Source organism: Sciurus vulgaris, assembly GCF_902686455.1.
Source record: "Sciurus vulgaris genome assembly, chromosome: 5".
In the NCBI taxonomy this organism is placed as follows: domain Eukaryota; kingdom Metazoa; phylum Chordata; class Mammalia; order Rodentia; family Sciuridae; genus Sciurus; species Sciurus vulgaris.
Genome location: NC_136465.1, coordinates 83,295,867 through 83,317,806, shown reverse-complemented (window position 1 = coordinate 83,317,806; position 21,940 = coordinate 83,295,867). Strand labels below are relative to the sequence as shown.

General features: G+C 32.7%; 1 protein-coding gene across 1 annotated transcript in view; it reads right to left on the bottom strand.

Annotated features, from left to right (window-relative positions):
- The window catches only part of ATF7IP (activating transcription factor 7 interacting protein), a 97,794-nt gene that overhangs the window by 62,994 nt on the left and 12,860 nt on the right, over positions 1–21,940 (bottom strand). Inside the window, 1 exon segment of the mRNA XM_079140035.1 lies at positions 222–1,759. Coding sequence (XP_078996161.1) covers positions 222–1,752 — 1,531 coding nt within the window. The 5' untranslated portion in view covers positions 1,753–1,759.

Here is a 21,940-nt window from a genome sequence, read left to right as displayed (position 1 = left end):
ACCTATCTCCCTTTTTAGAATTTACCATGATGCTGCTCACAGACAGCATTTCATAGTTCTGAATTCTATGAAGTAAAAATACATTAAGAGATTCTTCTATAAAGTCATCACCATTCTTAACTTCCTCTGCAACTAATATAAACTTAAAACTTTACCAGAATGTTTTATCAAACATTTGCTAAAACTAATAAAAATATTTAAAATTTATATAATCTGCTAACCTGGAGAGCGTGCCTCATTTTGCAATGTAACTTCAGACTCATCTTTTTCACATGGAATATCCTCTTCATCAGAGAGGACCAAAAAGGCTTCTTTGGGCAAACTCTCACTACTTTCTTGTTTAGATGGAGATCCAAAAGAACCTTCCATTTTCTCTTCCAAATCTGGATTTGTCTCATCATTTGGAAGGAGAGAAGTTTTAGAAAAGCAAGTAAGTTCATCCTCAGCAGGTGCAAGTTTTTCCAAAATTGGGATGATTTCATCTGTCTCCATAGAATCTGTACTTTCTAAGATATTCTCATTTTTGTCATCTTTCTTAACATTTTCATGAATGCTTTCTACGAGGTCTGTAGAATTTTCATCTTCATTCTTTTCACCATGGTCAATTTCCATACTACTAGATATAGCCTCTTCTCCCAAAGCAAGCTCTGAAATAGGATCTTCCTCTACCTTCTTTTCGTTTTCATGAAGTAGATCTGAACAAACAATTGTGTCTGTTTCTGCAGCTTCTTCACTGCCATCAATATTGCTATCACCTTTACTTTCCTGATCAAATGAATCTTTACTCTGAATTTGGTCTAACTTTTCATCATCTTTTTTTTCAAGAAAATCATCTTCTTTGCTACTCTGCTCTGTACTGTCAGTTTCAGTAACTGGTTCACAAACTGGTACAGAACTTGGTTCAAAGGTGGCTTCAAAGGTTGGTTCAGAAGTCAGTTCACCAGAGGCCAATTCAACAGAGGCCGGTTTACCGGAGGCCAAATCACCAGAAACCATATCGTCAGAGGCTAATTCGTCACATGCAGGATCACCAGATGATAGTTCACCAGGAGCTAGATCACCAGAAGCTGGATTATCAGAGGCACAATCACCAGAAGTAGTTTCACCAAAGGCTGTTTCACCAGAAACTGGCTCACCAGAAATCAGTTCACTACAAACTGGTTCACCAGAGGTGGAATCCCCAGAGCTAAGATCACCAGGGACAAGTTCCCTAGAAGCAGGATCAGCAGAGGAGGGATCAGCACAGGAGGGATCAGCACAGGAGAAATCAGCAGATGGATCACCAGACATGGGATCACCAGAGATGGGATCTGTAGAGGCTAGTACTCCAGAAGCTGGATCTACAGTAGCTGGATCACCAGAAGCTGGTTCAGTGGTCAGTTTAGAGGCCGATTCAGGAGTTATAGCCTTAGGAGACAAAGGTTCACAACTTAAATTATCATCCTGCTTATTTTTTACATTAACATTTACAACGCAGGACATTTCTTTCCATTCTGTTTTACTTTCCTCAGGGTCAAAACAAATCTCTTCAATACCATTCACTTCCTCCTTATCTTTAATATAATCTATATTTTCCAAAGGTGAGGTTGGGTCCAAATCTCCATTTTCATGGTTGCCATTTAAAAGCTTGACATCAGTTTTCAACAGTTCTTCTTTGACTTTGTACACTGCTTCAAGTTGTTGACGATCACTCACTCTCATTGTTTTTCGGGCCTTGAAGACTTTTTTTTGAGGTTCTTCTATACTATCCATTTTGAATCTTAAAAAAAAAAAACAGAAAAAAGAAACAATCAGTTTAATAATTGAAACAGAAGTCACCTAATTATTGACTTACTACAAATTGAAAAAGAGCTTACATCATATAATTTTGAAATAACAAACCAAAAACTTAATCCTTGCTGCGTAATTATTTGCACTCGATTTATGTAATACAAAAGTTACAAAGTGCCAGGTGCAGCACACGCCTATAAACCCAGCGACTTGAGAGGCTGAGGCAAGAAGATTGTGAGTTCAAAGTCAGCCTCAACAACTTAGTGAGGCCCTCAGCAACTTAGCCAAGACCCTGTCTCAAAAAAAGAAGGGGGGGGGGGGGCTGGGGATGTAGCTCAGTGGTTAAGCCACCCTAGGTTCAATCCCTAGCACCAAAAAAAGGGATAATATGAACAGTCCATACTAGAAGATCAATTACTTGGAAAAAACAGAAAACAAAGATACCAGTTTTCATTCTCCACATGGGATTTGTAGAACCTAAAGGAGATACAGGAGCACAAAAAAATAGACGAAGAAAATAAGGGAAAAAAAGTGTAAGAATGAAAACAGAAGAGGATGGAAAAAAGAGATAAAGGAATAATTAAGGAACATGTAAGGAAAGATTATATTTTTAATCAAGCCTAAGTATAAATAAACAGAATTTTTTAATGTTAACAAAACATTTACCATCAAAAAAGACACTGTTAATTAAAAGTTTTAAAATATTTTTTAAAAAGTGAAGACAAATATGATGGGAGAAATATTTGCAAATTATAATTCAATAAGAGACATAAATAAAATGTACATAAAAACTTGGCATATACATATGTGTGTGTATGTATGTATACACACAACCACACCCAAGCCCACAAACCAAATAAACCAATTTAAAAACAAGCAAAGGTCTTGAATAGACATATCTACAAAAAAAGGCCCAACAAGCAGTCTACAAAGAATAAACATGAAAAAATGCTGAACACATCATTTGTCATCAGGGAAATGCAAATCAAAGCCACAATGAGATAACACATACCAGAATAGCTACAACAAAAGAGAATAATGAAAGATGGAAAGGATGTAGAGAAATTTGAACCTTCACACAATGCTGGTGGTACAGCTGCTTTGAAAAACAGGCAGTTCCTCAACGTGATAAAGACAGTTGCCATATGACTGCAATTCTTACTCCTAGGAATACACCCAAAAGAAACAAAAAGGTAAATCCATACAAAATCTTATCCACAAATTCTTATAGCAGCATTACTCATAACAGTCCCAAACCAAAAAACCTAAATGTTCAGCAGCTAATGAATAGACAAATAAAAAAGTGGTATGTCCATACAATGGAACATTATTCAGTCATGAAAGGGAATAAAGTACTGAACAAAAGAACCTTGAATATATACTGAGAGAAAGAAACTAGTCACAAAGGACCACATACTGAATGACTTCATTTCTATGATATATTAAGAGTAGGCAAATCTATAGAGATGGGAAGTAGATCAGTGATTGCCTAGGGGCAAAAAGTTTGGGAAGAGATGGGTAGCTGCTAAAAGATATAAGATTTCCTTATGGAGTAATGAAGATGTTCTAACACTGGCTGTGGTGATGTTATATAACTCTGTGAACCTGCTATAAAAACAGTGAAGTATATATTTTTATGGGTGAACTAGGGTGATTTTTATCAAAAAAGTTATTACCAAAATAGGGTGGTTTTTTGTGTGTGTGTGTGTTGTATTTTATCTTGGCTGATATTTCTGCTTTATATCTGCTTTCTAGTTTCATTTGTTAGTCCTCTTTTACTTATTTATTATTTCCTTTTTACTATTTTGAGCAGGTTTATTTATATTTACCATCTTTTTACTTGAGGTTCAAGTTCAATCACTGGTTTTTAATCTTTTCTCTTTTGTAATTCATACACAGATACTACAAATTTCTCTCAAAGTGATTTAGTTGTATCTCACATTTGGATGTCATACTTTCAATATTATTTTGTTAAAAGAATAACACTGCAGTATATTTATAAATCTATGAGTTACTGATCAGTGTTTCTTTTTTCTGGTACCAGGGATTGAACTCAGGGCCACTCAACCACTGAGTCACATCCCCATCAGTGAGTTGCTTAGTGCCTCATTCTTGCTGAGGCTGGCTTTGAACATGCGATCCTCCTGCCTCAGGGTCCCAAGCCCCTGGGATTACAAGCGGACACCACTGCATCCTGCTTATCAGTGTTTCTTAAAAATGCATTTCTTAAAAAGATAATACCTTACTACCAAGTGAAGCTCATTTAAAAAAAAAAAAAAAAAGCTAGATTGGTTTCACATTCAAATGTCAAGTAATACTGATCAAAAGCAAGCCATTAAGCATTTTGGCTTTAGTTCACACCCATCAAGGTGCCCAGTAGATGAATGTCTGGTACCAGATTCTTGTTGCTTGAATTGTGCAAACACACACACAAACAGTCCTAAACCCCAATACATCAGAATGTGATTTAATATGGACAATGTTTTTACAAAAGTAATTAAGTTAAAATAAGGTTATTAACATGGGCCTAATCGAATAGATTGGTGTCCTTATAAAAAAGGAAAAATCTGGAAACAGAAATACACAAAGGAAGAATATCATGTGAAGGTTACAGTTATGCTGCCTCGAGCCAAGGAACTACCAGAAGTTAGTAGAGGGGCAAGGAACAAATCCTTGATAGTATCTTCAGAGGGAGCAAGGCCCTCCCTGACAATACCTTAATTTTAGACTTCTAACTTGGAAGTATTGTGGGACAATAAATTTATTGTTTAAAGGGGGAAAATGGGTTTGTGTGTGTGTACGTGTTTAGCACTTCTCCACATAAACAGAATAGTGGGAGAAAATAAACAAAAGAAATCATTTCAAAATATTCATTTGACAAAAACTCAACACTGACTCGAAATTTTCAAGAAACTAAGAACAGAGGAAACACTCAAATTTGATAAAGGTTATCTATACAAACACTACAGATATTATATTAAAGGTAAAATAAGAATTAAGACAAGGATGTTCTATTATCACTATTTTATATTAACACATGCCAGTGCAATAAATGCAAATAAAAGAGGGTAGAGATATGATCCTGGAGAGGAAAAAGGTTATAAATCAATAGTGGATGTGTAATCTCAGTTATTGGGAGGCCGAAGCCAGAGGATCAGGTTTGAGGCTATCTTGGACATCTCACCAAGACCTTGTCTCAAAATAAAACTTTAAAGAAGGGCTGGGAATGGAGCACAGTGCTAACACACTTGCCTACCATGCATAAGGCCCTGGATTTAATTCACAGTAAAACATACATACATATACATACACACATACACACAATTCTTTTAAGAACAAAGATGTACAGAAGGCAAAAATGCTTTCACATTGGTTATCTTTCACCATTACCTACAGGAATGATTGACTTTGGCCTAAGAATTTTTTTTTTTTTTTTTTTTTTGAAAGGGACACTGGGGATTAGACCCAGGGACTCATAACCATTGAGCTACATCCACAGCCCTTTTTCGTATTTTATTTAGAGACAGGGTCTCACTAAGTTGCTTAGGTTGGCTTTGAAAACCCGATCCTCCTGTCTCAGCCTACCAAGTCATTTGGATTACAGGCCTACGCCACCATGCACAGCCTTGGCCTGAGAAAGTAAGGGAGGGAAAAAAAAAAAAAAGCAGTCTCTGAAGCCTAAAATACATAAATGATGCTTCTTACAGTTAGGCCTCGATGTCTTTAAAAACCAATTTGATGCTTACTGGACAATAAAAATACTTTACAGAACATTCAAGACAGACAAGATCATTGTGCATCCCAAAGAACACCAAACATCCCATACCCTTCTCTCTCTACCTGAGTGATAGCTACTACTTTATCAATTACAGCTTCATCCTCAGTATGTAGTAGTAGTATGCTCATACAGATATAAGATTTATTGAGACACCTGCTTCCCAAACATTACCCAATCCAAACTGAGGCTCTACTTCCTTAAATCTCCCCCAAATAACCCAACCTATACTATAACCAAATCCTGTAATAGTTTTCCCCTCTAACATCCTGATGTACCTTACAGAATCCCTACGTAAGCACTCCTCCCTCCCTACAATAAATAATAATCCTTAACTTGTTCAATAGCAAATGTGTTCCTGGTGGTCTTTGGCTAAAAAGCATAAAATAAGAAGCCTGCCTATTTGCTTGAGGCCAATACAGCTTAAGAATCTGACACTTTATCACAGCACTTGTAGGTTGTGGTATACATTCTGCATTTACTCTCTCAGCTTAAGTCAATAACTTAAAACATAATTTTTAGTCTCCCTAGACTTTTAATTTATAGAATAGATTTAAGTTATTTGGAAAAATTATCTTTCAATTAAATAGAAACCTCAATGCAAAATTATCACAGGCATTTAAGGTCTTAGAATTTCAACTTCAAGGTTTTCCCTTTCCTGTCTATTCCAAAGTCACGTAAACCTTTCCTGGAAAGAAGTTACAATACAACTTTTGGAGTCAACTCTCCTTACTAACTCCAAAGCTGTAAAATAATTAAATTTATAACACAAATTGCATGGTTACCTTTTAAATATTTTCAAATATGGAGAACCTCATAATGTCCACATTCTTCAAATGTTATATGAATAGCTACAGTAATCCTGAATTTCAACTAAAAATAAATATTCCTTTTAAAAAATATATTTTTCATAACTTTTAGTAACCCAATTAAGAAAAGGAACTCTGCAGATTCACAGATATGAACTTCAATTCAGTATTTATTTTGTAACAATAAGAAAGTTACTTATCTTTCAATTTCTTAGTTTTAGTTACTTCAAAAGGAAATAATATCAATACCTGCCAAAGAGGTTTCAGTGAGGATTGAGATTTAACTAGTTATCATTAAAATTAACTAATACTAATTAACTGTAAACACTGGCACTTAACAGTAGTAAGCATTCAATAAATGTTATCATCATGTATAGAACATTCAGGATAATGGTTTAAGGCAATAAACTTTCAAGTCTGAGGCAAATTTTCTCTAAGAACTTCTGGCATTTTATAAATGACTTAGAAAATTCAATATGTAAACCTCACATTTAATATTAAATTGCCATGACCAAATAACATTTAATAAAAATAGTTATTATCTAAGGTAAGTTGATTGTATCAAAAGTGCCATAAATTCATTAATAATAAAGTACTGCAAAAAGTGTAATAGAATAACTACCACCCATACCCACAAGGGAGCACACTACAGTCATTTACACATCTTTTATGAATTCTAAATATAATTTAAAAATAGGCAAAGCAGTAAGTAACATGAGTAACCAATTCAAATTGGTTCAGTCACAAATGTACAAACCAATCGGTAGTCTGCGTTTAGAAATCTATTTTGCATAAGCAAGCACATTTAAGGAACATACACATTAAAGAAGGGTGTATAACCAACAAACAAGTCTCCATGATTTATTACCAGAACACTTCTAAATATCATTTTAAATACTGTCATCTGGATTGAAGATGGCATTCATTAAATTACTTTGCAGAATAAATGCTACTTTTTAAGGTGGCAACATTAGACTCATGAAGCTTTCATGGGACTATAACTCGTTTCCACAGGGAAAAACATGTGAAAGTAGAAAATGTCTGCCATGTCTAGAAGTAACTACAAGACGTAATGAACTAGTTTCTCCTGGAAGTACTTTTTTCATGAGAAAGTTCAAAAAATGTTTTTAAGTCCCTATTCTGTATATTTGGATTCAAGAACTTTGGAAAAATACACTAATAAAATCCCTTTCTACAAAAAATGTATAAATAATATAACCAGAGAAAAATGTGTCACCTACAAATATGTCTCTTTGGCTTACATTTTTTTTTCAATTTTTGGTAAACTATTTTTAAGGAAGCCCAATGAGCCTCTTCTTTAAGTGAAAACATTATTAGCTTCTCTGCTTTGTCCCCTTCCATCCTCTCCTTTCATTCTTTCTAGCAAATGGATCATAGTTATGAAATAACAAAGGGAAGCTGATTTGTCCAGCCTAAGATCTGCCGGCTGAAAAAGCTCAAGAATTTAAGTGGCTGTTCAAGAGTGACTCATGCACTCAGCCAATCAGCATCCAGCATTCTGATTCCTGCCCAGCAACAGGAGAGAAACAATAAAATCAGAGAAACAGTTTTAAAAAACCCGGATCTTCTTGTCTGAAATAGGTAATCTAGAACATAGCTTGCATAAGATCCTAAATCCATATTATATGCATTAAATATATAAATAAGTAAATAAGGTTTACCTCTTTTATGCTACTATATCTTGCTTTAATAAATGTCCATGAATGTTTCTAGAAAATTTGCTACCTGAGGAATGAGTTTAACATGCATAATAGGAAAGAATATACTTTTCCACACAACAAGGTAGAATCTGCAAAAATCATATGTAAATTTCAAAGAATTGGTAGATCTTATATGGACAAACATAACTAAAACTGACACAATTTTAAATGCAAATAAGATTATTTTCATATCTATCTGCCATTATTGTCATATATTTCTGATTCCAAAAATGAATAGTACTCTGCATCTAAAGGACCACTATAGAGAGCATGGTAAAATGTTATGTTATCTGCTGTACTAAAATTACTCAGTTTAATTCATGAAATTAAAATGTCTGGTTCTTACTGATATGTTTTAAGTGACAGTATATCACTTAAAGTGTAGATAATTACTACATCCTTTTCTCCTTAACTGCTTTTTGCAGCAAGTTACAAAAAGGTAATATGAGCTTCCCTTTTGAAGCAATAAGATGTGTAGATTACGAATAGTCACACAAACTGAAAGGAAATTTTTCTTATATTACATTGTTTTACAGCTTTTTAAATGTGATATTATAAAATAAAAATAGAAAATCTGTGGTCAGAATAATTTTTTTCTCAAATTCACTACGCATTAGATTTTCTTTGTAAACAACTTTTAAAAATAAACATCATTTTTTCCCTTCCTTGCAGATGAACCTTGTCATTTTTTCAAATAAACCCAAAAGGGAGCTTGCTGCAGCCATACTCTTCGTTTATATAATTTCCCCAAAGGAAAAATAAATCAACAGCTGCTTCAACGCTTCACTCTGATGAGAGAACTGAAATTCACTGTCTGATTGGCTCAATGTCTAATACCAATCAGCCAGCAGTATCACAAACCTTGCCCAGCAACAAAGGAAACAGATGAGGGCATGTGACCTACCAAGAATTCAATGAGTGTGAAAATAAAGATGAATAATAAAATTGAAACATATTAGTACTGTAAACCCAGATGCTTTGTTTGAGGGCAGTCTTTGATATATTTTTTTTAACTAAATAAACTGGGGTTTGTACTGGTTAAAAAAAAAAAGAAAAAGCCTTAGCAAGTAGCAAGATTACTGGGTCAAATCTCATATACACACAAGCATGATATAATTCAAAGAAATGTGTATCTTATGTGTATCTTTAGAAAATACAAAGTAAAACAATTTAAGTCAATGTTATCACTTTGACAAAAGTGCTTCAGTTATATTCATGCTGTTAAGTGACATGAGTATAACATTTTTTCTCAACAATGGGATGCTGAAAATAATTACTATTCAAATTTGTTTTCTTTAAATGGCTTAACTAAATATGATTCAACAGGTCTGACCAATAATGACTTCCTCTTAAAATAACTTTTAATCATCATCCACGATTCCCAACCTCTTAAGAAATGCCAAGTGTTCCTGGACTCTTTAAGAATCTCAATTCTCAGTTGAGAACTCTTCTGATTTTATTTTGCACTGATAAATTTTGCTTGAGAATTTGCAATACTACTACACAAAATCATAAAAAATAATCGGTGTGTTGTATAATAAATACTAATAATCTGTTTTACTGTTTATTGCCCATTAATTAGAACAGTCAACCTAACAATGTAATATAATTGTTCATCCATTTTGACTTTAGCCAATCCAATTTAGGATATATACACATTTTTTAAATTTTATCTTAAATACTAGGTATCTTCTCATTTTTGTTTAAAATTTTTTCTAAATTTTAATCTGTTAAAAATCTCACAAAATTCTTTCATCATGTGCCCTTTACAACACTACCAGATAGCATGCTCCTCCCTCCTCATCCCTTATTCCCAAACACAAAGGAGAATCTTGAATTTGATGTTCATTATTCCTAAGCCTGCCTTATACTTTTTCTACATTATAAATTCCCCCTTTATTTAATCTACATACCTTGAAAGGAGAAAAAAGAAACTGATGTTTATCAAAAGACAAGTATATATCACACACTATACCAAGGCTTTTTCTCAGTTATTAAAATGACAACCTCTAAAAGTTGAACTTTACAAATTATCAATAACCATACTGCTATCATCCATTATTTGGTAAGGCCTATCTATATACAGTAAATGAGACCTGATAATAGATTCAGTATTCAGTATTCAGCCTTCCAAATATGTGATTTTTAAAAAATACCTTATGCTAAATTCAACATGGCAATTAATAGCAGAATTCACTCAACAAACTAGGAATAAAAGGGAAATTCTTCAACCTAATAAAAGGCATCTGAGAACAACTCACATTTAACATCACACATAACAGTAAAAGATTGAAAACATTCACCCTAAGATCAGGAACAAGAAAAGTTTCCTTAATCATAAAACTGAAGAGGTTAGAACAGATACCTGCAAAGGTCCATTCTAGCTTAAATTTTACATTTTTTAAATTAAATGTCCTGCTACACGGAGCAGAAAATGTCTGCTCTCAACACTTCTGTTCTTGAACTGGCAGTTCTTGTGAGAACAGTTAAGCTAGAAAATGAAATAAAAACCATCCAACACCAGGATGGGGGTTGTAAAACTATCTCTATTTGCAGATGACAAAATCTTGCACATAGAAAATATTAAGAAATTTGAAAATTATTAGAATTAGAGTTCAACAAGGTTGCAGGATATAAGAACAACACAAAAATCTATTGTGTTTTGATACCCTTGCAACAAACAATGCAAATATAAAATTAAGAAAAAAAATCACAGGGTTGAGAGTATAGCACAAAATAGAGGGCTTGCCTAGCATGCACAAGGCCACGGGTTCAATCTCCAGCACTGCAAAAAAAAAAAAAAAAGAAAAAAGTTATCTTAGAAAACAATTCAGCTGGGTGCACCATACTCTTGTAGGAGGATGGCTTAAGCCCAGGAGTTCCAGGCCAATCTGCAATCTGAGAACATAGTTGAGACCTCATCTAGAAGGGAAGGGAAGGATTCCATTTATAAGAGCATTAATAATAATACATTTAGCAAAAGAAATACAAAACTTAACTCTTAAAACCTACGAAACATCACTGAAGAAATTAAAGAGCTAACTAAGTGGAAAGACATCTCATATCCATGAATCAGTAGGTCTATATTATTAATAACCATACTCTTCAAAATGAGCTAAAAATTCAAGGCAATCCCTTATCATAACCTCAGCTATCTTCTTTGAAGAAACTGACAAACTGATGCTAAAAAATCATATAGAAATGCAAGTGACCCAGAACAACCAAAACGATCTTAGAAAAACAAATAAGCCTGGAGGACTCATACTTCTGATTTCCAAAACTTGTTACAGTTATAGTAAACCAAACAGCAGCAAAAGGACAGATATTTACATCAATGGAATGGAAGTAAAACCTCACATTTACAGTTAACTGATTTTAGACAAGGACTGCCAGACCATTCAATGGGGAAAGAATAATATTTTCAACAAAAAGTGCTGGACAATCATATACATACAAGCAAAAGAAAGAAGCTGGATCTCAGTCTCTTGCAGTATACAAAAATGGATCAAACACAGATCTACAATCAAAAACTAAATCTTGAAAATCTTAGAAAAAAACACAAATATAAATGTTTATGGTCCTAGAATAGGCAATGTTTTCTTAGATACGACCCAAAAAGAACAATAACAACAACAAAAAAAACTTTTAACCAGACTTCATCGAAATTACTTCTGTGCTAAGGAGACCATCAAAAAATGAAAAGAAAATTCACATAATGGAAAAAATTTATAAATAATCTATATGGTAAGAGATTTCTATATTATTTAAGAACTGATAGAATAATAAAAAACAAAACAGCCCAATTTTTAAATGGACAAAGGTCTTGAATAGACAGGTCTACAAACAGACCAAAAAGCCAACAGCCCATAAGCAATAAAAAAGATGCTCATCAGGAATATGAAAATTCAAAGTACAATGAGACAACACTTCAATCACACCACAACATAAAATCAAAAAGAGTAAGTGCTGGCAAGGATATGAAGAAATTTGAACCTACCTTCAGTGCTGGTGGGATTATAAAATGATGCAGCTATTTTAGAAAACAGGCAGTTCCTCAACATGTTAAACACAGAGTTGCCATATAATTCCACATTCTACTCTTAGGAACATACCAATACATCCAAAAGAAACAAAAAGATATGTCCATACAAACCTTGTCCACGAATGCTCATAGCGGCATTACTCATAACAGCCCAAAATTGAAAAACCTGTATGTCCAGCAACCAATGAATGGACAAATAAAAATGTGGTATGTCCATACAATGGAATATTATTCAGCCATAGAAAGGAACAAAGTACTGATACATGCTACAACAAGGACCTTTAAAATATGCTGACAGAAAAGAAGCCAGGCACAAAAGGCTATATACTGAATAACTCCATTTGCATATGTTCAAAATAGGCAAATCTATAGAGATGGAAGTAGAAAGTGATTGCCAAGCATTGAAGGGTTTAATGAGGAGTGGCTCCTAAAGGATATAAGATTTCTTTCTGGGGTAATGAAAACATTCTGAAATTGATTATGGTGAAGATTACAAAACTTTGTGAGTATGCTAAAAGCCACTAAACTGTACACTGTAAACAGATGAACTGTATGGCATATGAATTGCATCTCAATAAATCTGACATTGTTTTTAAAATAATAGCAGAACTTCAGGTGATTTTTTTGAAATTTATTTTTAAATAACCCCTTTTACTGGCACATACTTCCAACATGGAAAAAGCTAACAAGAAAACTGCATGTTGATTCATACTTTTCAGGGAGTGCACACTTCTAAACCAGTAAGAGTATCTGTAATTTTACTTATGATAAAATACAGTATATGTAAAATTGCACCAACATCACTCTCTTAGGACCTCATCTTAACTAATCCAGTTACTTTTTGAGACCTATTATGTCTCATATTATTTGAGACATAATTCTATAGTATGCTTGTTTTGCAGGATGGCAGTAAAGTGCATGCGATACCACAAAACAGAATAAAGCAAGTTTTAAAAAAGCAGTACTGAGCATGACACAGGTGAATCACATGCTATACATGGAAAATATAATTAATTATCTTTTACCAGAAAGACCCAAAAGTCTTAAATGAAACAGAAATACTGTCATACACTACAAACTGGTTGAAACAAAAAACTGTGTACTGTACATTAACCAATGCTAATAAATTTGTTTTAAAATGAGGTATATTTCTTGAAATTTGTTGCATTTTAATATTTTCTTTATTCATACAGTCAGTATATCTTGCCACTATTTACTGTACTTGCCAGTACATTAAAAGTATCCTTTCAGAAATAATCACAAATTTAATGTACAATTTAATTAAACACTTTGGCACTTTCTATCAGATAGCTAATATAAGATTAATGAATTTTATGCATCCAAAGCTTTGATGTCAGAAAACATTCTAAATATGCTGATATCATTGTGGTGTGCTTCTGAGGTCACTTCACAGAAGAGTGAAAAAAGTGAAATAACTTTTGATATTATAATAATGAAGGGGTCATACAGACCCCTTACTAAATATTGGCTGAAAGAATGATGCGCTGTCTACATATAACTGACACCTAAACTAATTCTTTAAAGAAAAATCTATTCTCTGAGAAAGTAAAGGTAGTAATCTAAAACATTTTAACATGTAAATGAACATGCTGGCATACTCACTTATAAAAAGTCGTAAAGTATGCCCACTTATACACTGCCTAACAGAGGCAAAACATAGCACCATTAATCAAATCTGACAGCCATTTCTCAGTCTTATAAAGTCTGCTTAAATAGTTTAAAAAATTAAAATAGCTCTTTAAAATAAATCTACGTTTGTTTACTGCTACATAATGATGCAAACCCTCTTTAAAATAAACATACCCCAAAGGGAGCCCCTTGCAGCCATCTTATCTTTTCTCTCTCAGAAACAGAAACTGAAATGCAATTTGCATAGTCACTGTGGTTGGCTAATGAAAGCAGGATCATGTAACCAATCAGGAAGCAAGAAACTGGGCAACCATAACAGGAGAAATTTTAAATCTGCCTGGCAACAGCCTAAAAATAGAAACAATATGCTAGTATGAATCCTAGCATACATTTGAATATAATAGCAAAACTACTAGCTAAAACACTTTATTTTCTTGGGGAAAAATATCTGCCTTGATTTTATCACTCAACATATTCATCTGACACCTTTTCATATTAGGTGCCAATTAAAGAAAAATGAATGTTAAGGTAAATAAGGGGCCACGTCCAAGTAACATGGTATTGCTTGTATTATTTGTGAACTATGTGTGTGCATGGCTGTGTGTGCGCATATACATTCATAACATATCTACTGAAGTGCCCCCCCCCCCCCGAATAATGAGGCACTTGATCACAGTTCTAATTAATTCAAGACTCTCTAAAAATCTCAAAATTTGAACAGGTACTATATTTCTCTAGCACTTTTTGCTCCCAATTATTTGAAAATCTGACTTATTTGTAAAAAACTATTCAGCATCCATTAAAAGTACAAAGTTTAACTCATCAATACAGACCTCTAAATAAAGTAGATATTTGCCTTCAAAACAAACTTCTCTTAGCATACAGTAAATAGTGTGTCTTACACAGGGTATGCTTAATAATAGTCTCAATCAAGTTAAATTAATTACTGTCAGTGAGGAAAATAAATTATCTAACTGTTCATGTGAAGTAAATGTTAAACTTAATATGTAAACATATACCTGCAAAACACTGCTCTTTCTGATTTTTTAATTATGCTTAGCATAATATTAAAATTGACAGGCTTAAAAATTCTATGTTATCCAGATAACATAATGTATTCCATCATTCAACTTTTTAACCTAATAATGCTTAATATGCATGTTTCTTTGTATATTACAAATTGATTCTAGAGTAGATTTTAATTCCTGAAGATACTAAACATTCCAGTTTAATGAAATTCATAAATTTAGTTTATGAAGATTACAGGTTAATAAAAAATGACCAAACTCAAAAAAAAGAAAAAAGAAAAAAAAAAAAAAAAAGGAAGGGAAGAAATAAAAAGAGGAAACACGAAAAGGACATTTTAGAAAAACTTAAGAGTTTAGATTAAATTTAAATGCTGCTGAAACAAAAGGCTAAAGTCATGTTAAATGCATTTAGTAAAGCACAAGTTCTAAGCTATATTTCTTATCTCAAACCTTCCATCAAAGAGTTTTGATAAAATGGCAAATTTTTAAAATGTCTAGTTCACTGCTATCTAAAATGCAAAATGAATTTTTGTATTTGACACTATGAAAGTCTAAACACTTAATATGAAACTTGTTATACGAAAGACTTATCTTAATCATGTATAAAGCTTGGAAAGAATACCTTAAAAGCACAAAGGAACACAAGGACAGCTCTAAATATCCAAAGCTTCACTGAAGGATGGGTAAAAATTCGACAAGCAATATATTAACTAATACTTTTTAATCTACACATCACAGTGGTTAGATTTTAAAATGAAGTTTCACCAAGTTTTTAATCTATACATCACAGTGGTTAGATTTTAAAATGAAGTTTCACCAATAATAATTTAAAAATAATTATTCTTATTTTAAACAATAGTTCACATAAAAAGTAGCTTGGCATTTATTTATTATTAACATTATGTTCAAGTACAAAAGATATCCAAAATCTAGATATAATTTTATCTTAAAACACCTTAGGGGCCAGATGTGGTGGCACAGGACTGTAATCCAGTGAATTGGGAAGTTGAGGCAGGAGGATGGCAAATTCAAAGTCGGTCTCAGCAATTTAGCAAGGCCCTAAGCAACTTAGCAAGACCCTGTCTCAAAATAAAAAACAAAAAGGGCTGGGGACGTAGTTCAGTGGTTAAGCACCCCTGGGTTCAATCCCCAGTGCCAAAAGAAGAGAAAAATTGGGGCTGGGGGCATAACTCAATGGTAGCACATGCCCAAGGCCCTCAGATCTCCAGCACCACAATAAATAACATCAAAAAATAAAATATTTCAAATGTTGTATGTACATAGATTTTGTTTACTTACCTGAAATAAAGACCATCCCACAGGAAAGCAGTATGAATTCACCTATGAGTTACAATTAGTGGCAGAGTATTTCACTTATGGTCAAATTTTTGGCATAAGGTACTACAATACAGGAGAAATTCTATGATAATCCCAGATTATCAATACTTTATATTTTTAAGTAGTATTAAAAGCAGTTATATAATATATTTTCAAAGTTTCTACTTATATTGGCCAGTTTATTTCAAGAAAACCAAAACAGCATGAAGCTTTGTAGAACATTATTCAAAGTAGTCACAAAACACCTATTAATCTGAATTTGGGAAAAACTGAATATTCAAGTAACCTTAGAACAATTAATATAGCAACTACTATGCCCGAAGAAATTTAGACAGTTCCAGAAACTTCATCCTGGATCAATAATCTAGTCACTCCTATCCCTAACCCTGCTTTAGAAAATTAAATAGCAGTTGAGAATCAGATGGTTCTGTAATTCTATTTTCTATGTACAGATGTCTAACTTTAATTACAGACATAACTAAAGAACAAACCTTGAGCTGGGGCCAGAGCTCGAATGCATGAGGCCCTGGGTTCTATCCTCAGCACCACACAGAAATAAACAAATAAGATAAAGGTATTGTGCCCAACTACAACTAAAAATAATTATTAATAAAGAACAAACCTTAAAAATTCCTCTTTGTACCAATTATTTTTGTCTTCCATAGAAAAGCAATATTGCTGGTTTTCCTTCCTTGTAAATGTAATTAAAATTATTTTTACCATAATTTTTCTACCAATTCTATTTATAAATCTACATCTTTGCTCAAAAGATAAGATTTTTTTACAAATACACTTTTGACAGCAAGATTTATACCAGGCATACAACAAAGAACCAACAACTTCCCCATAAGCAAAAGAAAAAATTTACATTCCCATTCTGAAATTTTCCATTAATAATGTGTAAGAATAAAATCTACTTCATGCTGGCAAATGTTCCTTAGAACCTTAGTTTCAAAAGTTGGGCTGCTAGAAGCTATTATAAAAAGTTTATGATATATATATTTTTTATACAGAATTCCTCTATCCAATTTGAAACCTAAAAAACAAATCTGTAGAGATCTGACAAAAAGATTAACTATACTTTGGACACTAGTATAATCTCTCTCTGAACATCATCATCAATGAGCCCATGTTGTTCATTAAATGTCTTAAATGGTATTCATAAATACATTGAGACTCATGTTGTTCTCACCTAAACCTATTTATGAGCTGTACTTCTTACTGAATTCAGTTGAACATTTGTATTATAAATTACAGAATGCAGTTAAATTTTGTGTAAACTGATGAAATATGAGTGCAAAAGTGAAAAAAAGCTGCTATATATGCATCAGTAAGATAGATCAATGCAGTACAGAAAAAACACATCCCAGATTATGGGAGATATTAAGCAAATCATTTAACTAACCTCTAAAGCTTCCCATCTGAAACATATGGAAATTAAACTAGAGACCTTAAAAGACCCTTCAAGTTTTGATTCTCTATTAACATTTTAATAAATTCCACTTTAGAATATACTGTTCTTTAAGCAATGATAACAATAGGGTGGTTTTGTTCATGTACATGAACATTCATAAGGATCATTATTATAAAGACAATTTTTAAAACCCAGTAAAGAAATGACATAATTAAAAGTACAAAAATATAATTCAATATAAAATGTTACTGTATATAGATTTCTATGTATATGTGAAAGAGAAATACAGGCAGTAATTACAGTGCATTAGGTATTTTTCTATGTGTATAGCTCTCAAAATTAGAAGTGCTATAGTTTCCATGAACTACCATGTCTCCATTATAGACTTTTAATTCTAATAATCAAAAACAGGCTTTCAAATGTGTAATCACAGACCTTTACAGAACCTAACTGACTTTCTGATATGGTTTAAGATTTCTGAAAACTGACTCTTCATTAAAAAAATCACTCAAATTCAAATGTAAAGGAGGAAAAAGGAGTCTTTCTTTTCAATTTCAATTTCAATTGCATTTCTGCTTGTAACCCTATTTATAATTCAGTTATAGCCACAAGACTTCACGAGCAGTTGCTAAGCAACAGCAGCATGCTCAATTCAGGGCTATTGGAAATCTGGCTCTTTGCCAGATGAAAATATTAAACTGAGTCTAGAGCCTCCAGAATTTTAAAAAGGCGAGAAAAAGGAGGAGAAAGAGAAGGGAGAAGAGTAAAAGAAAAAGGAAGAAGTGGAAGAGAGAAAGCAAAAAACAATCACAAAGACATGCGGTGATAAATGTAATAAACCAAGTACAATTAAGCCCCTTTCAAGGGTTCACAAATTCAGACCAAGGATCTTATTTTGGTATTTCCAAATACTTATTATATTTCTCTTCAAAACTTTTTTATCATCTTTTCTATGTTAAGATAAGGATTCTGAAGCTATTCTTCTGGTAAACAAACGAAAAAAACTTTGATCAGCCACATCACTGTTAACAGCACGAAAATCAAATTCAATAAGTATATACTGTACAAAGAACAGTCTTTGGAAAGAGTAGGACAGCACTGAAGGACTGAACTGCAACTATTTTAGATCTTTATGGCCAAGAGACAAGTAATTACATTTTCCTCAAATTCCTTTATCCCTCTAGGCCTGGTTAACTACTAAAAGATAACTTTTATACCCTAGATTACACTATTTTTCACTTTAAATACTTCTAATAATTTAAAATATAAGCACATAAGGAAATTTATTAACAATCCAAAATGGCTACAAAAATTAACTGCTATTTCTTAACAGAAACTAAAAAGCACCCAGTATGTTTCAACATTCATTCACCAATTAAAAAAAAAAAAATTAAACACTGAGAAAAATAAAAAAGATAATATGTAATGGAAAAAAATGGACAAAATATTGAAAATCAAAATAATGATTTGCTCTCTCAGATTTGACAGCATATGACAAAGCAATAATTATATCACAATTTTAAGGGAAATAGAATAAACTACCCAAAAGACAAAAATGAGCAATAATAAATGTAACATATGACACAAAAAGCATCACAAATTAACAGAGAAGAGATAGATTTGGAAATGAATGGTTGAGAATGGATCCAAACAGTTGAGATACGAAATGCAATAGCAAAATACACTAGGGATTAAAAAAATTTTAAGGACTCAGAATGTGTTATGAGTAACCACAAATTCTGAGAAATACTTAAGAAAAAGCAGCATAGTGATGTAAGAGTGGCATCCAGAATAAAAAAGAACATCAGTAAATAAAAAAACAATGATTCAGAAAAAAAATCAATATAAAATAGGCAATTTTCAAACAAATATGTTCACTTTCACTAATAATCAATGCGAAAACAAAAGAAGACATGCTTTTATACTTCAGTTTAACAACTACTGGTTAGCACTAATGTATACAAGTAAATGGTCTCATACTGTTATTATAGTAGAAGAGTTAACCATCATAATCATTCTTAAGGTATAAACACAAACTGTGAATAAACTTTGACATAGCAAAGGCACTCAGAGATATGTATCTTAAGATGTATTAATAATTTAAAAAGGGAATGAATGCCTACTGCTGCACTATAACAAAAAATAGTATCACTAAGAAAATAGTTTTTAAAAATACTAGAACATATACACTGAGGAGTTTAAAAGAAGATGGTAGATCCTTCACAGGTATGAAAAGATCTCTCAGAAATACTAAGTGAACAAAGAAAGCACTGCAGAATTCTCTAGTAATAAATGATGCAAACACTTAGGCCACACATACCTTATGTAATACTGACACAATCCTTTCCAAGTTATGTTACCTATCCAAGAAATGTTTTCTTTCCTTGCTCCAGCATCCTTATCCTCATCCATGAAACTAAGAATTTAATAATGTCTAACCTTATAGAAATGTTAGGTGAATTAAATGAAATAAAAAGTACTCTGACATCAAAAGCAGTCAGTAAATGTTTTCCTGTTTCTATGCCATTACATTTTAAAACACACACACACCCCTAAACATATAGGCGCGTGGTATTTTAAAAGTCTGGAAGAACAAATGTCAAATTAGTTAAACTAACTTACTTGGGGAGAGACAAGGGAATACAAATACAGACTTTAACTTGGATCTGATACACTGCTGAATCTTCATGTGAAAATATATTTATGTAATCCGTATTTGAACGATTAAACTCCTCCAACTTTTTTCTCTTCTACATTAGTAGTAGGGCAGCACTGACATTTATGACTGGTTAGAAAGTGACACAGACACTAAACCCCAGAGGAGATAGGGAGGTCATCTTTCAAAAGAAATTACAGAGCTGGGGGTGTATCTCAGTGGCAGAATGCCTGCCTAGCATGCATAAGGCCCTAGTTTAAATCCCTAGCACCCACAAAAAAATTTTAAACTAAACAAAAGACAAAACTACCCCATGTTTACCAAGTACCACTTCCCCACCTTTTACAATCACTGGAGTAATCAAGCATCCGAGATGTAAAAGGGAACATCTTTAAAAAAGAGAATAAAAAATAAAAAGACCAGGAGCCAAACCTTACAAAATCAACAAACTAACAAAAATCTACCGAATGAGTAGCAGAAGCAACACAATACACTTTAAAATAGTATAATAAAAAATCCTCAAAGCATATGAGATGTTACTTAATCCATAAGAACAATAGGAAATCAATTCGAAATCTCAGAAATTCAAAATATGAGCTGCATGAACATAGCTGAAGTGACCTATTTGATCAAGACAAGATGTTCTCTTACAACATTTTACAAAGGGAAAAAAACATTAAAGTTAAGAGATACTGGGGGAGGGAATTTAGAAGCAGAAATTTTCAATGAAGATTTGAAAAGAAAAAAGTGGAAAGAGAAAATAAGAAAAAAATTCACAGCTGAAGAAATGTACACATTTTCCAAAAATTACATCCTACTGAATACCAAAAGACTAAATTAAAACAAGATAAAAATGTAATATGTAGACACTTGTGATAAGATTTAAGAAAACATAAGAAATATTAATAATTTAGAGTAATAAAAATAATTTAACTACAAAGAAAAATTACACTGACCTCAGACTTGCCATAAGCAATACTAAAGCTAAAAGAAAACAATACCTCAAAGTTCAGGGTAAAAGTTATTTTCATCCTGGAATCCTTTACTGCCAGCCAAAGCAGCAATCAAGAGAAATAAAGATATTACTTCCAAGCAAAGAATGAGAAAACAGCTGGGCTTGGTGGCACATGCCTGTAATCCCAGCAGTTCAGGAGGCTGAGGCAGAAGGATAGGGAGTTCAAAGCCAGCCTCTGCTATTTAAAAAGGTCAAGCGACACAGAGAGACCCTGCCTCAAAATAAAATATAAAAAGGGCTGGAGATGTGGCTCAGTGGTTAAGTGCCCCTGGGTTCATTACAGGTACAAGACAGCAAAGGAGCATAAAATAAAGAACTCAGATGAGAAAACCAGCAATGCTCAAAAAAAGAAAATCATGGGCAGGCTGACTGAGGATTCATCACCTTAAAAATAAATGGTATGAATCTACATCATGCACAACCATAGAATCGAAAAAGATGTATCCCATTTGTGTACGATGAGTCAAACTGCAGTATGTAAAAAATAAAAAAATAAAAATAAAAACTTTTTAAAAAGAAAAAAGCAACAATAAATAAATAAATAAATAAATAAATATTCCAAACTAAAATCCCAGATAATTATAACATGGGAGCACAGAGATTTAGGGGTTGCAGAATATGGTAGAAATAAAGAAAACTATTAATCAGGAGAAAATCTAGCTAAGTTTCAAGCTGGTTAAAAGATAAAAAATGTCATTAGGTAAGTACTATAAACAGGAGAC